The sequence below is a fragment of the Puma concolor genome, chromosome B1 (assembly GCF_028749965.1).
Source record: "Puma concolor isolate L17-30 chromosome B1, mPumCon1.1.hap2, whole genome shotgun sequence".
NCBI classification, from domain to species: Eukaryota; Metazoa; Chordata; class Mammalia; order Carnivora; family Felidae; genus Puma; species Puma concolor.
In genome coordinates, this window is record NC_141670.1 from 150166887 (window position 1) to 150187499 (window position 20613).

At 37.4% G+C, this 20613-nt stretch overlaps 1 protein-coding gene across 2 annotated transcripts; it reads right to left on the reverse strand.

Moving 5' to 3' along the window:
• Positions 1-4652: 4652 nt before the first annotated feature.
• AMTN (amelotin) lies at positions 4653-20156 on the reverse strand. 2 transcript variants are annotated; one of them, XM_025922141.2, is made up of 9 exons: positions 20049-20156; positions 19871-19939; positions 16726-16809; positions 15537-15602; positions 14524-14613; positions 9988-10023; positions 8835-8861; positions 5625-5889; positions 4653-4922 (listed from the first exon to the last, which is right to left on the reverse strand). In XM_025922141.2, the coding sequence occupies exons 2-9, from the start codon at positions 19922-19924 to the stop codon at positions 4912-4914; spliced, it is 633 nt and encodes a 210-aa protein (XP_025777926.2). In that variant the 5' UTR covers positions 19925-19939; positions 20049-20156; the 3' UTR covers positions 4653-4911. The 2 variants fall into 2 exon arrangements, with proteins under 2 accessions (XP_025777926.2, XP_086559045.1); XM_086702919.1 differs by lacking the exon at positions 8835-8861.
• Positions 20157-20613: the final 457 nt, after the last annotated feature.

The following is a 20613-nucleotide window of genomic DNA, read 5'->3' on the forward strand; positions in this document are numbered from 1 at the left end:
AAATTCTCATTTGATTCCAAAGATTTGGAAAGCAAAAAAAAAAAAAGAAAAAAACAAAAACCAAAAAACCAAAACCAAAACCAAAAGCAAAATGAAACCAAACCAAAGCAAACCAAAAGCAAAAACAAAAACAAAACCGAAGAGATTTTTGTTTGAGTCTAAAATAGACTATTAATTTTTTATGTTGCATATATGTCAAAATATGCTATTACATATATATGTTGTGTTAAATAAAATGCATTATCAAAAATTTTTTAAATTTTTAAATTTTAAGTTTTTTAATGTTTTATTTATTTTTGAGAGAGAGAGAGACAGAGAGACAAAGCATGAGCAGGGGAGGGGCGAGAGACAGGGAGACACCGAATCAGAAGCAGACTCCAGGCTCTGAGCTGTCAGCGCAGAGCCCAACAGGGGCTCAAACTCACAAACCCTGAAATCATGACCTGAGCTGAAGTCAGGTGCTTAACCGACTGAGCCATCCAGGTGCCCCAAAATGCATTATCAAAACTAATTTTACCTACTTCTTTTTACCTCTTTTATGTGGTTACTAGAAAATTCAAAGTGACCTATATGGCTCATTTTATATTTTTATTGGATGGCATTTCTTTAGACTTTGGTATCCATTATCATGTCAAGAGTAAATTAGAATTCAGTTTTCTAAAAATATTCTGTTTTGTACTTCCTAAATAGAATGCCCTAAGTATATATTATTTCCCTCTTCTTTGGGCTCCAAGAAGAATTTGTCATCTAAAAAAAATTTCTTTTGACGTTTATTGATTTTTGAGACAGAGAGAGACAGAGCATGAACAGGGGAAGGTCAGAGAGAGAGAGAGAGAGAGAGAGAGAGAGACAGAATCTGAAACAGGATCCAGGCTCTCAGCTGTCAGCACAGAGACCGATGCGTGGCTCCAACCCACAAACTGTGAGATCATGACCTGAGCCGAAGTCGGACGCTTAACGACTGAGCCACCCAGGCACCCCTTGTCATCTAGAATGAAGTAGATATTATTACATTTTGCCTTTTAATGAGGACATAAAAAGGATTAATGTAAACATAACACAAAGCACAGGGAAAGGAGGGCAAAGCACATGTCTAGATCTAGGAGACAGAGGTGGGTTTATAATGAAGCTAATGAAGTTCAAGTTCACGCTGCAGTGCTCTTCACTTGTATGGGTTCCTTCCTAGCCCCTGAGAGGAGAGGAGGCTAATAATGTGCTCACAGAGTCTTATGTTTTGCAGCTCTTGAAATAATTAGATATTTTAACCACAACCAGTGAAAACATTTGACTCTCTCACCTTGACTTTCCTTTCATCTTACTCTATCTTGTGTCAAATAGCATTGGGGTGATCACAGGGATTTTGGGGATGGGCCTAAGGAAGGTTGATTTAGGGACATATTGAATTTGGTGGGGTATATTTATATGGGTTGTGAATAATTAAGTTGATCTGGTTGTTTCATTTCGCACATGGCTCTTGGGAATACTCCTAACTGTCCTCCCCACCCCTGCCCCAGCGACTCACCCCATCAAATTTTGGGACACCAAAGTGAAGGCAGTATGAACTTGTCTTGTGGTGCTTGGAAGCAGAAGTATGTGGTAAGGGAAGAAAAAAAAAGTTCTGTATGATGTTTAAAGACAGAGACTGGTCTGTGGAAAATTTTACCAATCAGATTGTAAAGTTGACAGCAGGTTTCAGCTTTCACTGGTGCTTTGTTGAATGGGAAGATCTCAATTGCCAAGAATAGATTTAATACTGCAGCACATACAATTACATATTTACTATAGTTATTTTTTTCTTCTTTGGTGGGAAATGAATGAAACTGATTGTATCAAAACTACTGTGTTTGTAGAATAAGAATGAGAAGGCCTGTGTGTGAAGTCACACACCTGTGATAGGTCACCATATATTTTCAATATAATTCCAGGGAGAAGATTAAAAAAGAATGGATGCTACAATGCTCAAAGTTGTTCTTAAAGTTTGGTGATGATCCTTGGGGGTCCCTGGTATCCTTTTGGTACATCAGTGAGTTAAAATACTTTTGTAGTGATACACAGATTATATTTTGCCTTTCCATTCTCATTTTCTCAAGAGTATTCAGTGGAATTTTGAGCAGTTATGTATGTGATATTACGACAGATACATACAGATTGAATGCAGAAGTAGGTATGAGAATCCTATCTTTTTTTTTTTTTTTTTTAAGTAGGCTCCACACCCAGCATGGGACTTGAACTCACAACCCCTGGAATCAGGAGTCAGATGCTTTACCGACTGGGCCAGCCAGATGCTCCGAGAATTGTATCTTTTGTTAAGTCAGACATGAGAGAAATTTCAAAGATAAATCCACTCTTCTCACTACATTTTCTTAATTAAATAAGGCTTTCTCATTAATAAAACAGCATTTTCATTATTTTTATTTTTTTAAGTTTTATTTATTTTGAGAGAGAGAGAGAGAGAGAGAGAGAAAGAGAGAGGGAGAGGCAGAGAGATGGGGGGAGAGAGAGAATCCCATCCTCACTGTCAGTGCAGGGCCTGATGTGGGGCTCAGACTCACGAACTATGAGATCATGACTTGAACCAAAGTCAGATGCTTTGGGCACCCCAAAAACAGTATTTTTCATGTAAAAATATGTTATTTGTACCAACATGTAATTTATTTATTATTGATGTCTTTAAGTGAATGGATAACTAAACATTTTTAATTTCATATATTCTTAATCTCTACTGTCAGGAGCACACTGTATACACTGTATGTTAGCCAACTTGACAATAAATTATATTTAAAAAAATAAAAAAGAAAGAAAAGATGTAGAGAAATATTGGTAGAAGTACATCCACATGGCCATTTTAGAGAATAATTTGCCAATATCTATCAAAATTTTAAACATTAAAAAGCATATCCTTTTATCCAGTAATTCACTTTCAGGAATCCATCCTCTAGAAATTCTGTCTCTGGGATGCCTGGGTGGCTCAGTTGGTTAAGCATCTGATTCTTGATTTCAGCTCAGGTCACAAACTCAGTTTGTGAGTTTGAGCCCCACGTTGGGCTCTGTGGGAACAGGGTGGAGCCTGCTTGGGATTCTTTCTCTCTCTCTCTCTCTCTGCCTCTCCCCTGCTTGTGCACTCTCTGTCTCTGTCTCAAAATAAATAAACTTAAAAAAAATTTTCAATGATCAATTACATGATAATTCCATTAGGTCCTCATTTAATTTTGTTGAAAGCTAAGAACAAGAAACTACTGAGTTGCAAAAGGTTATTTTCATTCTCAACATCAGCACCAATATTTGAAATTCTTTGTTATGTATCTTGGAGGTGTTCTATGACAGAGCAATTTCCCACAGTGAGATTGGTGGTAGGTAAGACATAGTCCTTTTTTGGGTAATGTTGGGAAAGAGACTATGTAAGGAGAGAAGGAGAGAAGGAAGAGGAGACGTGTTCTCGATCAAGGTCAGTCTTTGCAAAACACACATGTGGGGGTTAAGAATGGAGATGTCACCCTCGGAACCATCTGTTTGTAGCCCTTGGAAAGTCTTCATGTTCCTGCAGGAGTAGCATGCTCCAGGAAGACACCCGGTCTAGATTGTCTAACTGGTGATCATACAACTAAACTGATAATTAAAGCACAGAGAGGAAGGATAGGGACAAAGGGTGGATCTCAAAGGACAGATAATTTCAATTGGTTACAAGGCTACTAAAAGTTTATAGTGGTGTGGAGTTCGCAGAGCACTTTTATGCACTATCTACGTGTGTAAACCTTGTGGGACATTTATAGCAGGGTTTTTTGCTCCCATTTTACAGATGAGAAAAATGAGGCTAAGAGAGAATGTGTTCTTTTTTTTTTTTTTTGATAATGGGTCATCCAGGAAACCATTTGATAGCTCTTTTAATTAGTATCACATGGCACTAATGGAAAAATAGTTTTGGAAAATTCAGTCTTGATTTACTCAATTTGGCTATGAAAACTTTGACAGTTTGTAAGTATATTATTCATACTCTGCAAATCTGAAACATTGTGGCTAATAAATGGTCAGCCATTAGTAAATCTTTAACCACCTGAAAAGCTTATCATGGCATATATATTTGGATTTGTTCCATACTGATGGGGCTGAGTCAAACATAGTGAGAGATGTTATGAAACCTATCCATGTTTTCCCTTTGTGGGGCTCTATTGTGGTTTCTGTGAATCCTTTCCATTCCTTCCCACTCTGAATGAACTGTGGTGGTCTGAGTTATAAACTCATTCAGACTAAATCCTACCTTTTAGATGTGTGGAGCAAGAGAATCACTTTTAGTGATTACTTCATGTCATTTCTCACTTTTAGATATACCAAAAGAAAGCATTAAATGCCAAAATCCCTAACTCTGTATTTAAGCAACTTGAGGACAGGCAGTGTGATTGACAATTCTTTGTTTCCAGTTCATATTTTGGGAGTGCTTGTAGAAAATTAAAGCTGTGGCTCTTATGGGAGAGAGTGGGTAATAAGTTGGTTGTGAGGAAATCAGAAATTATCTTTACATTGCTCAATATCCACTCCATGACTGCAGTGCCTCCTACTCCAAAGAAAGCCCTCCATCTGGAACATCATCTAAGTCCTGATGTAATGCAGTTTCTGAAAGGGTCCCACTTTCTTCTCTCCCCAAAGAAGAAAAAAAATTCAGTTTCAAAATACATTTAATACATATACTTTCCAAGTCCAAGGTGGCATAACGTTACATTTCAAAGACAAATTTATCCATTTGTTTTCAGAAGTCATTATTCTCCAGGAAGAATATATTTTCTGAAATTCCAAGAAAGTTAGGTAAACTAAGAGTTTCTTCTGATACTCTCTAGTGTGTCTCCATCTATTCCATCATATGATCAGTGAAAAAGATTTGCATTTTAGGCGGCTTAGTTGAAAAAAAATTGAAACAGCTTACTGATTTCCTGGAAGAAAACAAAACACTTTTTAAATGTAGGTAAAAGCATATTGGATTGAAACATTTTTACTTGAGATCAAAATTTCTTTTCTAGGAGTATCCATCTCAAATCATTCTTTTGTTCTTTCCAAGGACATTTGGTTCCAGAGATCTGTACATGTTAAATGATTATTTCTGCTTGTTGGTACTTAAAGAGCTTAGTTTCGCAACATTTCTTAAGTCCCATCTCAAGATAATGGCACATATGTTCACCTACTGTGCTAAATCCTATCTATTACTATGACTATTACTCTAGACAGGAAGTATTACTGCTTCCAACACTAGGTTAAGAAGGTTCTGTGTCTCATCCATGATGGGTGAGTGGACAAAAGTATTATGATTGATTAACTGTGACTGCTGCGGGCCTGCATGTGTTTGGGAGTCAGAGGGAGGTGAGAAAGGGAAAGGACAGTCTGTTTCCAAATACTCCCAGATCAGACCTAAGATAGAAAGTATGTTATGCCAGCAACTAAATGTCTCCTTTCTGGGTTGATACAATAGAATTGGTGGCCCAATAAAAATACTCCCTCACAGTACTGGAATCAACTGAGAGTGTTAGGTATAGGGGATCCCTGGTTTTATTAGGATCCGTATTTGTCGAGGCAAGACAACTCTGCTCCCACCCTGCAGATGACTTTCACAAGGCATTTTCCTGGCTCAGAATATTTACCATTTGGCGGCCCTGTGGTGGTTTCCTGGGTAGTGTGCATGCCCCTTCGGATGCCTGCAGGGGCCGTCACTTCAAAGTCATCATCTGTGTCACTAGGAGTTGGAGAGAAGCCTTCTGAGGTTCCCTGGATGGCAGGATTCATTCCTGCTTGCCCTGCAGGAAGGATTCCATTCTGGGCATCTGGATTAGCTTGACTGTTGGGCAGGATGGATCCTGGGAACAGGGGCTGGAAAATGAGGCCTGTGAAGATTTGTGGGGCCATTGGCTGGAATGAGGAAGGGAAAATGCAAACAAAGTCAAAAGACACATTTTAATGCTGGTCAACCAGTCTTTTCTCCTTTGAGGGTAGCAAGTTGAGGTAGGAAACGCAGGACCAGAATGGTAGAGTCAGACAAGATAATCAAGATTGGGCATTCCTTAGAGGAAATGCCTCCTTCTTTTGAGCAAGGCTGATGCTGGTTTTGTGACTACAATTCCATGTTGTATCAGAAAGGACACATCAGAATCAAGCCAGTCATGGGAAAAGGAATAATGAAAAATTTGCTCATCTCAGGTGTATGTGGAGATAGAACTAAGGCAGAAAATCCATACTATTATGCTGGGCTTTCTCTCTGCTATTAACCTAAATTATAGTCTCTCTTTTGCCCAAAAGTTTTTAAAGTAATTTAAGATACTAAACATTAATGGAAAAATTAATCCAAGTAGTCCATCAATCCTCATCTCATGGTTGGCATCTCTTCAGGTTTCTTTTGATTTATTTTTCAAAGGCATTGGAATATTCAGTTAGAAATATTTCTCTTGTCATTTCAACCACTTCTTTATTCCTTGAGGCTACTCAGCGGAATTCCTATGGATAGGTCTGTCAATGATTTGCACACTGGAAATAAATGTTGCTGCCTGCATTTATTTTTTTCCCCTGGAAAAAATTACTGTAAGAAATTCTTCCTAAGAAAAAATAATTTAGTATAAACTGGATTTGGAGAGAATTCAGGCGGGACTTGTTCTCTGAAACCCCTCAGCTCTGATAATGTTGACATTGAGTAAGAAGGGTTGAGGGCTCATAATTAAGATACAGGTCATTTTCTTTGAGCACAGTTCTTAATTGTAAGTTTGTATAAGAATGGCCTGAGGGGGCGCCTGGGTGGCTCAGTCGGTTAAGCATTTGACTTCGGCTCAGGTCATGATCTCACAATTCATGAGTTTGAGCCCTGCGTCAGGCTATGGGCTGACAGCTCAGAGCCTGGAGCTGCTTTGGATTCTCTGTCTCCCTGTATCTCTGCCCCTCCCCCACTCACACTATGTCTCTCTCCCTCTCAAAAATAAACAAACGTTAAAAAAAAAAAAAAGAATGGCCTGAGAAGTTTATTTAAAAGGTAATTCCTAGGCTTTATTGTTAGAGAGATTCTGATTGAGCTACTTTAGGGCAGAATCCAGAAATCTGCATTTTTTTTTTTTATCAACACCCTGAGTTGTTTGATTTGCGAGCCAACACTAAAGTTTTTGAAAACACTGTCCTAGATTTACCAGGCACTGAAACCAGAATTAGACTTACGGCAGATGAGAGACAGGAATAGAACACAGATGTTTTCAAGCTGGGGGTCATGGCCTCCATAGATTTGAAATAAAGAACGCAGTAATGCCCATCATTAAAAAATAAGATAAAAAGAATAGACTATAAATTACCAAGTGCATTCTCTACAGTAAGGGTAAATACTATTTCATGAAGTGTGTCTGTGTGTGTGCATGTGTGTATGTGTGTTGTGTTAGCTGCATGAAAAATATAGCTGTTACCATGAGTTTTACTGAAAAAAAGTTTGAAAACCACTGGTATAATGGATCGAAAAATGGCTTTTGGTCCGAATATACTGTTTTGTGACCTTGGAACCTAAGGTGCTTGGGTTCTCTGAGCCTCAGTCTTGTTACCTATAAAGTTGGGTTACAACTCTGTTCTTTGTGTTCTTGTGGACTGGCTGGCTCAGTCCGTAGAGCATGCAACTCTTGATCTTGGGGTTGTGAGTTCAAGCCCCACTTTGGGCATAGTTTTAAAAATCTGTACTTTGTCACTTGGTGAGAATTAAAGGCAATGTATGTAAAAGATCTACCAAGGTACGTGTTACACAGAATTGGCTTAATGACTGGTAGATGTGGATGTTCCATTGTTGCAGAAAAGCCCCATTACTTGATTTTATTTGTGAACAATCTAGCAAATCTCTACCTTTTTCATAATAGAAAGATTTCAAAGAAACCTGTCTTCCAAGACACTGCCTCAACTCTTAACTTCAGTGTCATGTTTAGATACCGCATTAATTCATTTTTTTTCTGACATGACTTAAGGGGAAATGTATAGAAGTGTCTAATAATGGCAAGATGAGTTTCATTTAGGTTCAGCCCTCTAGTTATTTCTGTGTATAGGGAAGAGTTCATCCATCACTATAAGATGCTAGAAAAAAAAAACATATTTTCATAAAATTAAAAATTTAAGCCAAGAGGGGCCCCTGGGTGGCGCAGTCGGTTAAGCATCCGACTTCAGCCAGGTCACGATCTCGCGGTCCGTGAGTTCGAGCCCCGCGTCAGGCTCTGGGCTGATGGCTCAGAGCCTGGAGCCTGTTTCCGATTCTGTGTCTCCCTCTCTCTCTGCCCCTCCCCCGTTCATGCTCTGTCTCTCTCTGTCCCAAAAATAAATAAAAACGTTGAAAAAAAATTAAAAAAAAAAATTTAAGCCAAGAAAATGAATCTTTCTTTCAATAAATATCAATATGTATATTATTATACATTGTATGACTTTTGATAATTTAGAATCCTAGATTTTAATCTATGCATTTTAAAAATATGCATTGGATTTCTGGATAGAATTGAATTTGACATCAATACAGAGAAAACAAAAGCTAAGTCAAATGAATGGAAAAGTATCTGGAGAAGGATAGTGAAATCTTCAGCTAGAAAAGGATAACTTAATGCAAGGACCTATAAAAATGTTTGGTTTATAGAAGCATGCACGAGGGTTAGCGGGTGTGGTCAAAAGATATTGTGTGGGGACAGAAAGAAGGATTGTGATAGCAGGGAAAAGAATTTGAAATGCTAGTAATTATATATATATATATATATATATATATATATATATATATATATATTTTATATACATTTTATATAATTATATATGTGTGTGTGTATATATATATATATATATATGTATATATGTATATATTTTACCAATTCTTCTGAGCTTAGGATGGTACCCTAAAAGGACAATAATAACACAAGTTATTAGACAAATTTTAATATATTTGAAGCAAGATATGTATAACATAACTTAAAAACTTAAGATACTTATAAAATTTGTAAAGAGACATTTAAAAATTTTCAACAATATTTTAACTGCCTCTGTGACTTGTGTCATATAATTCAAGCTGGCATATGATATTGGACTGCTAACACTTATTATCTGAATGATGTGAAGTCTTCTGCATTTAAAAAATTATAAATGTTTCTATTATTAAGTAATACATGCACATTGGAGGAAACTTGGAAAATGTAGAAAGCAACAAAGAAAAAAAGTATAATGCCATTGTACAGAGTTGGATGGATTTTCTTCCAGATGTTTTTCACACATGTCTTTTTTCCATAATAGAAGTTATGTCATTTATATAATTTGGGTCTTACTTTTTCTTTTAATACTACATCAATAATCATTTAACCTTACTAGTGACAAAATCGAATAAATAAATATCCTTTTTGGATGGTCACAAAGTATTTGCTCTATGTTGTACCATTTACTCAAACATTTCCTTTTTGTTTAAATTTAAATTGAATCCAATGTTTTTCTCCACTACACATATTATTATTTTGATGGATATGTTTGTAAATAAATTTTTGCTGTATTTCAGATTATTTCATTTGAATGTGTTCCTAGATGTGGAATTAAGAATTGATATGAACCAGGGGCTTGGTTAAGCATCTATCATCTCATGTCATGATCTCATGGTTCACAGGTTCGAGCCCTGCATTGGGTTCTGTGCTGACAGCTCAGAGCCTGGAGCCTGCTTTGGGTTCTGTGTCTCCCTCTCTCTCCCTGCCCCTCCCCTGCTCCTGCTCTGCCTGTCTCTCTCTCTCTCTCTCAAAAAAAATAAAGATTGTCTTTAAAAGGTTGTTTTGAATACTGAGATAGTATATAACAAATAACTAGATGCCTAGAACAGTGCCTCGTGTGTAGTAAATGCTCAATAAGTGTTAGCTCATTACTATCAGTGTTCATACAGTGCAAAGTAAACAGGAAACTTGGCAACTATCTGCTGAATTGAGGCAGGATGACATATTTCACACTAAACTGATTTAAAGTAAAAATCACATTGCAAAACAATCTTACCTGGGCTCCAAGGTGTGCTACAATAACTGGCAACATCTGAAAAAAGAGTGAAAAATTCAATAAAAAATATGCTCAAAGCAGATGATATAAATATAGGGACTTTCTTAAGAGTATACAATAGGGGCGCCTGGGTGGCGCAGTCGGTTGAGTGTCCGACTTCAACCAGGTCACGATCTCGCGGTCCGTGAGTTCGAGCCCCGCGTCAGCTCTGGGCTGATGGCTCAGAGCCTGGAGCCTGTTTCCGATTCTGTGTCTCCCTCTCTCTCTGCCCCTCCCCCGTTCATGCTCTGTCTCTCTCTGTCCCAAAAATAAATAAACGTTGAAAAAAAAAAAAAAAAAGAGTATACAATATACCTTGAACAAATATTTGTTACCAATGTATCAGCTAATCATAGAGGCCCATCGAGTTGGATGGGAACTGAAACTCATCTGATGTGTAAAAAGCAGATTCAACGCAGAGGGATTTGGAAACTAGTCCAAGGCAGCACATTAAGGAGGTAGAAATTACTAAATTGGACGAGCAAAAACTAATTTTGGTCTCAAGCTATCTCCAAACTGAAAGTTATTACAAGTAATTATGAGGATAAAATGCATGTATTTCTTTTATATGGCACCTCAGAAGATACACTAAAAAACAGATTTCTAAAATACAAAGATTTATTGAAGCAAATATATTTAGTCTCATGATGGTTACCTGGATATTTTGCTGTTAAAATAGAGCACTGGTAGAAAATGATGGATGATGTTGTTCTATAATCTTGATACTGGCAGTTCTTAGAACTGAGTGAGAAATACTTTACTGGTCACTGATAATCACACGAATGTTATTGATATGGAGAACAAAGGCAAAGAAATGTAGATAAAATTAAATTTCCACATAACCTGCAGCCCACTGACAAATACTTGAGTCTGGCAGAGTATGACATTCCTATAGGAACTCCCAATCTTAATGTTAATGCTTTGCTAGAGGAAAAAACAACCTTAGCTTGACAATAGCTAGGCCTCCAGGATCCTATAAGTCTTCTTTAACATATGAAAACCTTTTGTGAACTTTTCTTTTTCTCTGCCCCTCCCAACTTAAAAGTATATAAACCAACAGCTTCTTACAATCCCCAGGACAGCCCTTTCTGCCCTCAGTCCTGTGTCCCGGTGCTTTAAATATAACCACTTTTTTGCACCAAAAATGTCTCAAGAATTCTTTCTTGGCCATTCACTCTCAGACCCCCACTTCAAATCACATCATTATGAAGTTTTAGTTGAAAAGATTTTGGTGAGGGGGTTGGCATTCTCTAGTACTCTAAGAGTTAACCTAGAGTTTGTCCAAGAGAACTAGGCTTTTAAAGTTTATTTTAATCTCTATAGAAATTCACATAGTGTCACAAAAGTTATCAAAATGGGGATTTTAATACTAACCACACCAAAGATGCAACAGTCTTATGAAATGGACTCTTAACTTTGTAATTTCCCAAGATAGTTTGCACAATAATACCCATAATGCCAAAAGGTACATGCATTTAAGTATATACATTTAGAAAAAGTTTTACTGTCAATCAGATTCTTGATTACTGGCAAAACAACCGAGTAATCTTCAGAATGGCAATGGGAAAGTGGGTTGAGGGGAAGGGGTGCTCAGGATTTGGAAAAAAAGCATAATTAAATTTCTTCTTTAAAGGCCAATTTGAAGGAACGAAAAGATACAAACAGGAAACCACAGATGTGTAAATAAAAAGTTTAACAAAAAATAACTTAGTTATTAACCAGTGTAACAATAAGGAGAAAAAATTTTTATAAGTTTTTTGGTAGAGAAATTGTTTGAAATAAAAATAGCTAACACTTCTGAGTGTTTACTGTGTGGTAGGCACTGTTCTAAGTGTTTTATGTTTATTTGCTCATTTGATTCTTATAATAGCCCTAGGGGTAGGTTCAACTTTAATTCCTATTTTAAATCATGAGGAAAGTGCACCACAGAGTGGTGAAGTAACTTGACCATACATGTAGTGACTAGGGAGCTGGAATTTGACCAAAGTTTTATGGTTCAGGAGTTCACTCTTTTTTTTTTTAATGTTTATTTATTTTGAAAGAAAGAGCGTGCATGCAAGCAGGGGAGGGAAAGAGAGAATCCCAAGTAAGTTCTGTGCTGCCAGCATGAAGCCTGATATCAGGTTAGAACCCATGAACCCTGAGATTATGACCTGAGCCGAAATCAAGAGTCACATGTTTAACTGACTAAGCCACCCAGGCACCCTTAGCGTTCTTAACCATGTTGGCTTTGGGTTGATAAATGAGAGCTGTGGACATGTGCCCAGGTTTCTGGCAGAGGATATAAGCTACTCTGCATAGGGAGAGGCAGGCTCCAAGGAGCTGGGGCAGCACAGGAAGTCAGGTATGGGGACCCTTGGTGGTGGCATATCCTGGAGACACTGAAGAATCCCTACTGAGAATGGGGATTGATTTATATTATTGCATGTTGGGAGCATGCAGTGTCAAACCCAGTCTACTGCATCTTTAGTAACTTCTGTGGTGCCTACTAATGCTTTTGACTCCAGTGGATGTTTGTTGGTGAATTTGAAGATGTACTAAATTTGACTTCAAGGTTGAAGCAGGGTGACAATTGAAACTGAAGCTGGGGAGTTAGCATATGGATTATATCAGGGGCATGTGTTAAGGAGATTCTCATTTTATTTGCCTGTCTCTAGTCTTTTTAGTCTTTCTCTAATATGTATGTAAGAAATAAGCACTGACTGATAGACAAGATACATCTCAATATTAAAAAAGAAATGTAAAAATTAGTTATGTCACAGAATTTCACAAATATGAATAAATGAAGCAGTATAGAGTTCCCTGTGTTATTTTGGATAAATGAAAGTACAGAGAAAGTACTTAGTTGCATATGACATAAAACTTAAGTTGAGCAGCTTAAAATTATTTTGTCAGTTAAACTCAGCTTTGATTATAATTACTAATTAATTTAAGCTTGCTCTTATTAAGACCTGGAAGTGTCCATAGTGATAGGAAGATTTTAGAATATATTGGTCCATTGTTGTATTCATGTTTCATAATTTGGGAATGTGTATTAAAAGTCTTACATATTTGTATGTCTTTGGATCCCAAAATTCTGTTCCTAAGAACTGGTCATAAGAAAATAATCATTGACATGATCAAAGACTTAGTTAAAGGATATTCACTGTAATATTGTTTATAGAAGCACACATTTGGGTGAAAAAAACCCCACAATTTTTACAATATGATGGAATGCTAAGCAATCATTAAAAACCATTTTATTAGTGAATATTTCAAAATACAAAGACTATTAAAAATATATTAAGTGAAGGGGGCCTAGGTGGCTAATTGGTTAAGTGTCTGACTTGATTTTGGCTCAGGTCATGATCTCATGGGTTTGTGGGATCGAGCCCCCTGTTGGGCTCTGCACTGGACATGGAGCCTGCTTAAGATTCTCTCTGTCCCTCTCCACCACCCCCTCTCAGAATGGATGAATAAACTTAAAAAAAAGAATTCTATCATATATGCATATATATGTATATATGTGTGTGTGTATATATATGTATATATATATATATGCATTTTCTTTGAAAAATGTACAATACTCATATTTTCTTAAAAAAATGTACTTACATGTGTAGAAAAAGGACTGGAAGGTCATACCCTAGAATGCTGACAGTGTTTAGTTCTGGCTGATAGGATTATGAGTGAATGTTCTTTTTCTTTTTGCTTTCTATATTTTCATAATTCTATATAACTTACATCAACTATATATGTAATACGTAAAAAAGCTTCTACAAAAATGAGACCATTATGTGGGAATGATAAGGGCTCAGTTCATGTGTTTATCTATGAACAACTTAGTCTAGCTGTAAAGGGATCATTGTGTTTTTCTCCAGAGTCACTAAGCTTATTTAGAGAAGTTTTAAGAAGGTAAAACTTGGACTTTGTCTGTAGGTAAAATGCAACACTTTTGACAGGAGTGATGCCCCAGGTATGTCATTTATATCTTAGTGGGGGAGGGTTTTTCAGGGTTTTTCCTGAAAGCAAGTAATGATGGGAGGGGAAAAGGAACTAGAGAGTCATTGAGCACTTGAGAGGAGGCATGAAAAAAGGGCATAAACAGGAGACTGGATTTGCTGGGAATAAACTTTATCCATCTCTTGATTTCTCTTTGGGATGATTGTGGTCACCCAGGAAGTCCTCTATGGAAAACAGCAAGCAAGAAAAGAATCCTGCTACCTCTCAGTTTCTCCCCTTATATTCTTGACTTTTCAGTCTTCTACAGCTCTTCACATTTCCCTGTTACCCGCTACAAATGTATTCTAGAGAGGGTATGGGGTTGCGTGCTTGGCTTTCCTTGTGTGTTTTCATCAAGAACCAAATTGCCAAAGATGTTCTATGTTCAATTGGACATTCCTCTGTAAATTTCTGGGTGAAATTTTCGAGAACCTTAAAAAAATTCTTTCCTCCCCTTTAGGGTTCCACCTGATAGAAAATGCTCCCCCTTGTTGAACTGAACTGTTTTGAACTTACTTGGGCTTGCAGTGGCTGTTGTGTATTCAATCCCCCCAGGGTCAGTGGGAGGGTCTGGGTACCAGGCGCCAGCCCTGCAGGAGGATTTAGCTGTAGGGCAATGAAAAAGATTGTTACTGTGTTGTTTCAGGTTGGCCATTCAAGAAACCAAAATGTATTTACCAAAGTTAAAATATGTTTAAAGGACGGGTTTGCTATGCAAATATATGTGTTTAGTATGCAGACCTGAAAAATAGTATGCAATATACTATTGCTTTAGGAATTAGGTATAGAGATGTAGTTCAAAGACTTACTTAGTGTACTAGTACGGCCATAAGGTCCAGGACTAACTTTTCCCATATTAAGTTTTCCTTTGGCATTTAACCCATTTTCTTGAGGATTACTTAGGTGATTTTATCCTCACTTTCCCCTTTTGGCTGTAACAATGGTTCCTGGGATTTTTTGATAGCTTTCTTATAAAGAAATTAATTCCTTTACAGGTATCCCCATAAAAATTGTGAAGGTCACAGTGAAATATCTAGTCTGAATGTGGTTTAATACTATGTTTCAATCTTAACAATCAAAAAAGGAATTTATTATGTTTCCTCTCCCAGAGTAAACCATACAGACAATCCACGAGAAGAGTGAGGATCTTTCTACCCCTTCTAGTTTTCTCTTGTCTCTAGTTTTCTCTTGTCTAGTGGTCATAGCGTTTGTGTGGGTGTGTGAACACTATAGGGTGCGGTGAGGGAAATATGTTGGAGGAATGTGTAGAGGAGCTTGAAGGAGAGATAAAAAGAAAAAAAGCAGCAAAGACATGAAAATTTGATTAATTCTTTTAGAAACCCTCTTGCTAAGTAAAACTTTGAATGATGTACTGAAGAGCATCCAATGCTCCTACTTTTTTGTGTTCTCTTTCAACTTATCTACAATGAATGTGTGTGTGCGTGTATTTGTGGGAACACACACATGGACATTAAACATTACGTATTGCATTTAACAACGGATATTAAAATGATATAAAAGAATCTTACCAGCTGCAGATCTGCACCCAGTGTGATCATCTGTGTCAGCGGTATTAGACTTAAAGAGGGGAAGACCTGCAGGGCATGGAAACTGATGTGAGACCAGAGCTTGTCTGTTGCCACCATGCCGTCCGTGCTGGATATCCTCAAGTACCTATACTCCCATTACAGGTGGATTTAGGTAGATTTAGGATGAAGGTAAATGGAGGTGAAGCTTGACTCCTTCCATGGCCCTCAGAGGTGCCCTAGCAATGTGTTGAGTTTAAAAGTGTGTCAGTGCACCTGGGTAGCACAGTTGGTTAAGCACCCAACTCTTGATTCTCTGGATAAAGCCCTGTCTCAGGCTTTGTGCTGTCAGTGTAGAGCCTGCTTGGCATTCTCTCTCTCTGCCTCTTCTTGCTCTCGCACTCTCTTTCTCAAAATAAATAAATATTAAAAAATATGTAACTTACTCTCATTTCTTATCTCATAGTAAATTATACACTTTAGTACTTAATTTCACATAGTTAATTTTGTCTTCTTTTGCTTAAACAGCATCCCCAAATTGTATAAGCTTCAGGTTCCTTAGGGAGTGAGATGGGCTCCTGACTTGAGTGTTCTCTAATGTCCACAGACTAAAAAGAGAACTTTGGACTTTGTTGTTATAGTACTATTTCACAACATTTAGAGGTAGGAAAGGAGGGATCCTTTAGAGCAGAACCAGGGTTGGATTGAGAAGGTGAAAGCCAAGAGACGATGCAGTTTTCAAAAATATTTAAATATGTTTTAAAGAAACAGATTTTACAGTGATATAAGCTTATCAGTTAACAATGGAACTTAAGAAAACTATAAGGAAATATGCAGTTATTTTTATAGATTACCTCTTAATCCCTGCTAGCTCTGGCAGATATCACATACGACTATGTCACAGTATTTCAAGGACATTGATGACCACGCTTTGTCAATAGGTGTAGCTATTGCTTTACAGAGTTTACTATTGGTTGCTAAACAATAAGACAAAAGAAAAAGAATGAGGATATTTTGCTTTTCTTGCTCAAAAATTTCAAAAACTATGTTAGTCCTTTTTGTTTTTTCTTCCCAAAAGGAAGCCTTTCTCTCTTGTTCGGGCATAAGACTATGTAAATCTTGATTTTAAATTCCCCAGTCTTAACATGTTTCCTTTGTTGGCTGCAAATGTTCTGCCTTGTAGGACTCTTACCTGATTTAGCTGCTGTTGGTTTAGAAGAGTTGCCTGATCTAGAGCCAGTTTTGTTGGAAGTCCCAAAGCAGGGTTGAGCTGTGTCTGCAATTAACAGATATTAGATGAGGCGGGAATGTGTCTGAGATTTTGTATCCATTTATTTCCAGGATGTTACAAGTTGTCCCAAATGCACAAATGTCTCTGGTGCATGACAGGGGATGGAATTGTAGAGGCGAAAAATGTGAGACCAGAGAGGTGTGGTGGGGAAGGGTCTACTGTGGGGTCGGGCACGTAAGTTTCTTATGGTAGTTCCTAGGCTTCCTTTTCTGTAACTGCCTTCCTCCTTTTTTCAGGACATGAAATACATAGTCTGCACCTTAACTCTATAACATTTGCTTTTTCCCAATGTCTGAAGGTAAGCTGCCATAACTTCTACTCCGTTTTCATGAAGCTTCCTGCTTCTGTCTTGTGCCTGACAAATCATTTCATGTAATGGAGATTCAATCTCCTTCTTGGCCTCCTAGTGTATTAAGAATAACCATCTTGTGGCACCTCGATGGCTCAGTAGGTTGGGCTTCCGGCTCTTGGTTTTGGCTCAGGTCATGATCTCATGGTTCAGGGGTTTGAGCTCCTCATCAGGCTTCATGCTGATAGTGGCAAACCTGCTTGGAATTCTCTCTGTCTCCCTCTCTCTGCCACTGTTCTGTTCTCTCTTTCTCTCAAAAATAAATAAACCATAAAAAAATAGCCAACGTGTAGGGGTGAAATGTTCTTGACATCCACATCATCTGGTTGTATGGTTTTGTTCTATAGACAAGGAAACTGAGGTCCACAGAAGCAAAGTTACCTGCCCAAGGTGATACGGTGAACGGCAGAGCCATCCACCAGGATCCCTGCAAGTTCTCTTAGTCCTTGAAGAAATAAATCCTTTTTCATTAGCTTCTCTGCATTTAGGTAGAAGCTCCCTGGCCAGGTTGACTCCAGTTTGCCTATGCTCCCCGCTGCATCCCAGAGGGCAGTGTGGTATGGCCCTCCAGCACTGCATCAGCCATTGGGTAACTTGGATATTATCTTGAAGCTTCTACTGACTGGTTTCACTCTGGACTTACCCCTCAGTTGTAAGAAGTAAGATTGTCCTTAGAGGTCCCCTTAAGCTGTAAGATTATGTAAGTGTGTTTTTCAATCCCTACAATCTATTGTCAGCATGGCAGCCAGAGTGGTTCTTTGAAAACAATAGTCTGGTTCTTTCACTTCTCTGCTCAAACTCTGCATTGACTTCTATTTTCACTCAGAGTAAAAATCAGAGACCCTACAATGATCTGAAAGTCCTCATGCCCTGGGCCTCCAGTGTCTCTCTGAACTTTCCATCCCACCCCATTTCCTTTTGCTCACTCTGCTGCTGTCTTTGGGACAGATGTTTGCTGTCTTTGGGACAGATAAGGCTCATTCTTGTCCTAAAACCTCACCTCTACCTGTTCCTTCTCTCTGCAATGTTCTTACCCCGGACATTGGCTCACTCCCTCACCTGCTTCAAGTCAGTGCTTGAGTGCACTGTTTTATTGGTCAGGGTCACTTACCCTGGCCTTTCTCCTAAATATGCAACTTGTCCCATCACCAATGTGTACCCTATTCCCAAGCTTTGGATCTACTAAAAACAATCACTAGGCTGTTTGAAATGTCCACATTTAAAAATTGATTCATTTTTATGGCTTTATGATAATTTAATAAATTCATCTACAAATAATAAAAAATACTTTGTCTATGTGTCATGATTTTTCATTTGGTAAATATCACTACTATACTTATAGACATGTCAGTGTCACACCCCACATCCCCTGTACCACTCACACTGCTCTCACGTCATTGGCTGTTAGCAATCTGCATTAACCTGCATGCCACTCCTGAGTCAACCTTGCATGATAGCTGTGCTCCTGGAAAGTTTTATTTACCTTGAGTTTTTACAAGTAGTATGGTAATTTAAATACTCCATAGACACCCTATCTAGAAAAACTTTTTGGTAAATTTGTTTAAAGTGAAAAATCCATGTTTTGTAAAAGAATTACTAAGTTACCTTGTTTCAAATTATTTTTTTTGTGGACACCTTCTTTAAAGAGGGATGTAGGTATATTTGGAGTGAAATAAGGAGATTGGTTGTATCCTCTACCCATAAATTCACCCTGTTCATCTTCTTCATAGAAGTAATCATAGTTATAATTTAACATTTCTTTAAAAAATATTTAATATCTACAATCCTCGTGAACACCGTGAAGGGTCATGTCTTCCCCTCTGCCCTCCACTATTGTGTCTTCAACAGCTAGCACAGGATTGGGTACATAGAGAGTTTTCACTAAGTATTTGTTGACGGTATAGATGATTATAGACGTGTCCAGTGAGTTCAACTATAAATGGGTTTTTTCATTTCTTCTATTTCACAGAAAATTCCTTCTAATTTTTTCTCAGTGTACATGCTCAAGCAGCTCAAATGGTCAAAGGGAAGTCCATCGAGAGATCCAAACCACCCACACGTACGTCTATAAAATATTGGAGGACAATTGAAGTATGTGTTAGAACACTGGTGCTCCTTCCTTTCAAAAACTTGTTAAATGTGAACGTATTTTTCAGTGAAATGTTCTAAGTAAAAAATGTTAGACACTTTGTAATATTCCCTTGCTGTTGTGCAATTTGATAACCTTTTTAGAGTTTATATACTTGCATAATTTGGTAGCCTTTTCAGAGTTTATATAGTCTTCATGCTTCATGCTTCCAATTAAGAAAGTTAGAAAGTACAGTCTACCTCTTTAGTCATGAGAAAATAATTGATCTCCAAGAAAGTCTTAAATTATTTTTGGAAAGTAAAATAATTATCTACTTTGAGTAGGTATAATTTAAGCATTCCTCCCCCCTTCCCCCCGGTTTCTACCCTATTGTTCTGCCAAAATAATTAAAGTTCTATGTTAGAGTGGATGCATTTTTAAAATCTAAGAATTTGAAATATGCACTAAACCGTATTAGTTTATCATTTTTCACTTTGGAAAATAAAAACAGAAAACGAAGGGAATGGGTTACAGGACAGAGCAGTTTTGATGGAATGCAGGAAGAAAGGTCTACAAGCAGAGGGTGCTGCTGACGCTGGTTGGTAATAAAATAAACATATTGCACTTACTGGTAATGACTGAGTTGATCCTAGAAGATAAAGCAGTAGAATCATAGTCTTCATGTTTCAAAATGCTGCCTATAATAACAAAATGATGTCACTCTTTCACTCTATTTTTTCCCCCTTTTCAGAGAAGATTTAAAAAAAAAAAAAAAGTTCTATTTGAAATATCATCAGTTGATGTTACCTTTCTCTCCACTCAGGAAAATGTACAGGTGAAACAATATCCAAAGTCCAGTTGATTTCTCCAGTTTCTGTGTTGAATAATTTTACCCTTGGATGAGTTGTAAGTTTGTAGAAGGAATTTAAACTCAATTCCAGGAGGCTGGCAACTGAGACACCAATCAGGACTTAGCTGTCCGTGAAATCATTTGGTTTCTCTCATTTCCCAACACTTCATTAAGTGAGTTATTAGCTGCAGACATCATATTACCCAATGTCTACCATTTGAATAGAGGGTATTTCAGGAACACATACCTTGTGCAATTAAAAAAAAGTGCAGACAATAAAAAAAATTACAATCCTCTTTCACTTTCATCTCCCTCCCAAATGACTTTCCAGATGTATGTTTTGTCATGTTTGTAATGTTATGTGAACATGTAAATCAAACATCAGAATGTACAGCTTTGTATACAGTTGGAAAGTGAGGCCTATTATATATTGCTTTGCAACTTTATTACTTAAATAATGGACGACTTCAGGTGTCAGTACATTTAGATTTATTTCATTTATTTAATGGTTATGTTATATTA

What these genes read in the sequence shown, in the direction of transcription:
- AMTN (XM_025922141.2), bottom strand. Translation starts at nt 19,924, where the DNA reads ATGAAGACTATGATTCTACTGCTTTATCTTCTAGGATCAACTCAGTCA. An exon ending in TGGGTGCAGATCTGCAGCTG is followed by an intron (nt 14,614 to 15,536) that starts GTAAGATTCTTT and finishes ATTGCCCTACAG; the next exon opens with CTAAATCCTCCTGCAGGGCT. An exon ending in AACAGCCACTGCAAGCCCAA is followed by an intron (nt 10,024 to 14,523) that starts GTAAGTTCAAAA and finishes CTCTTTTTTCAG; the next exon opens with ATGTTGCCAGTTATTGTAGC.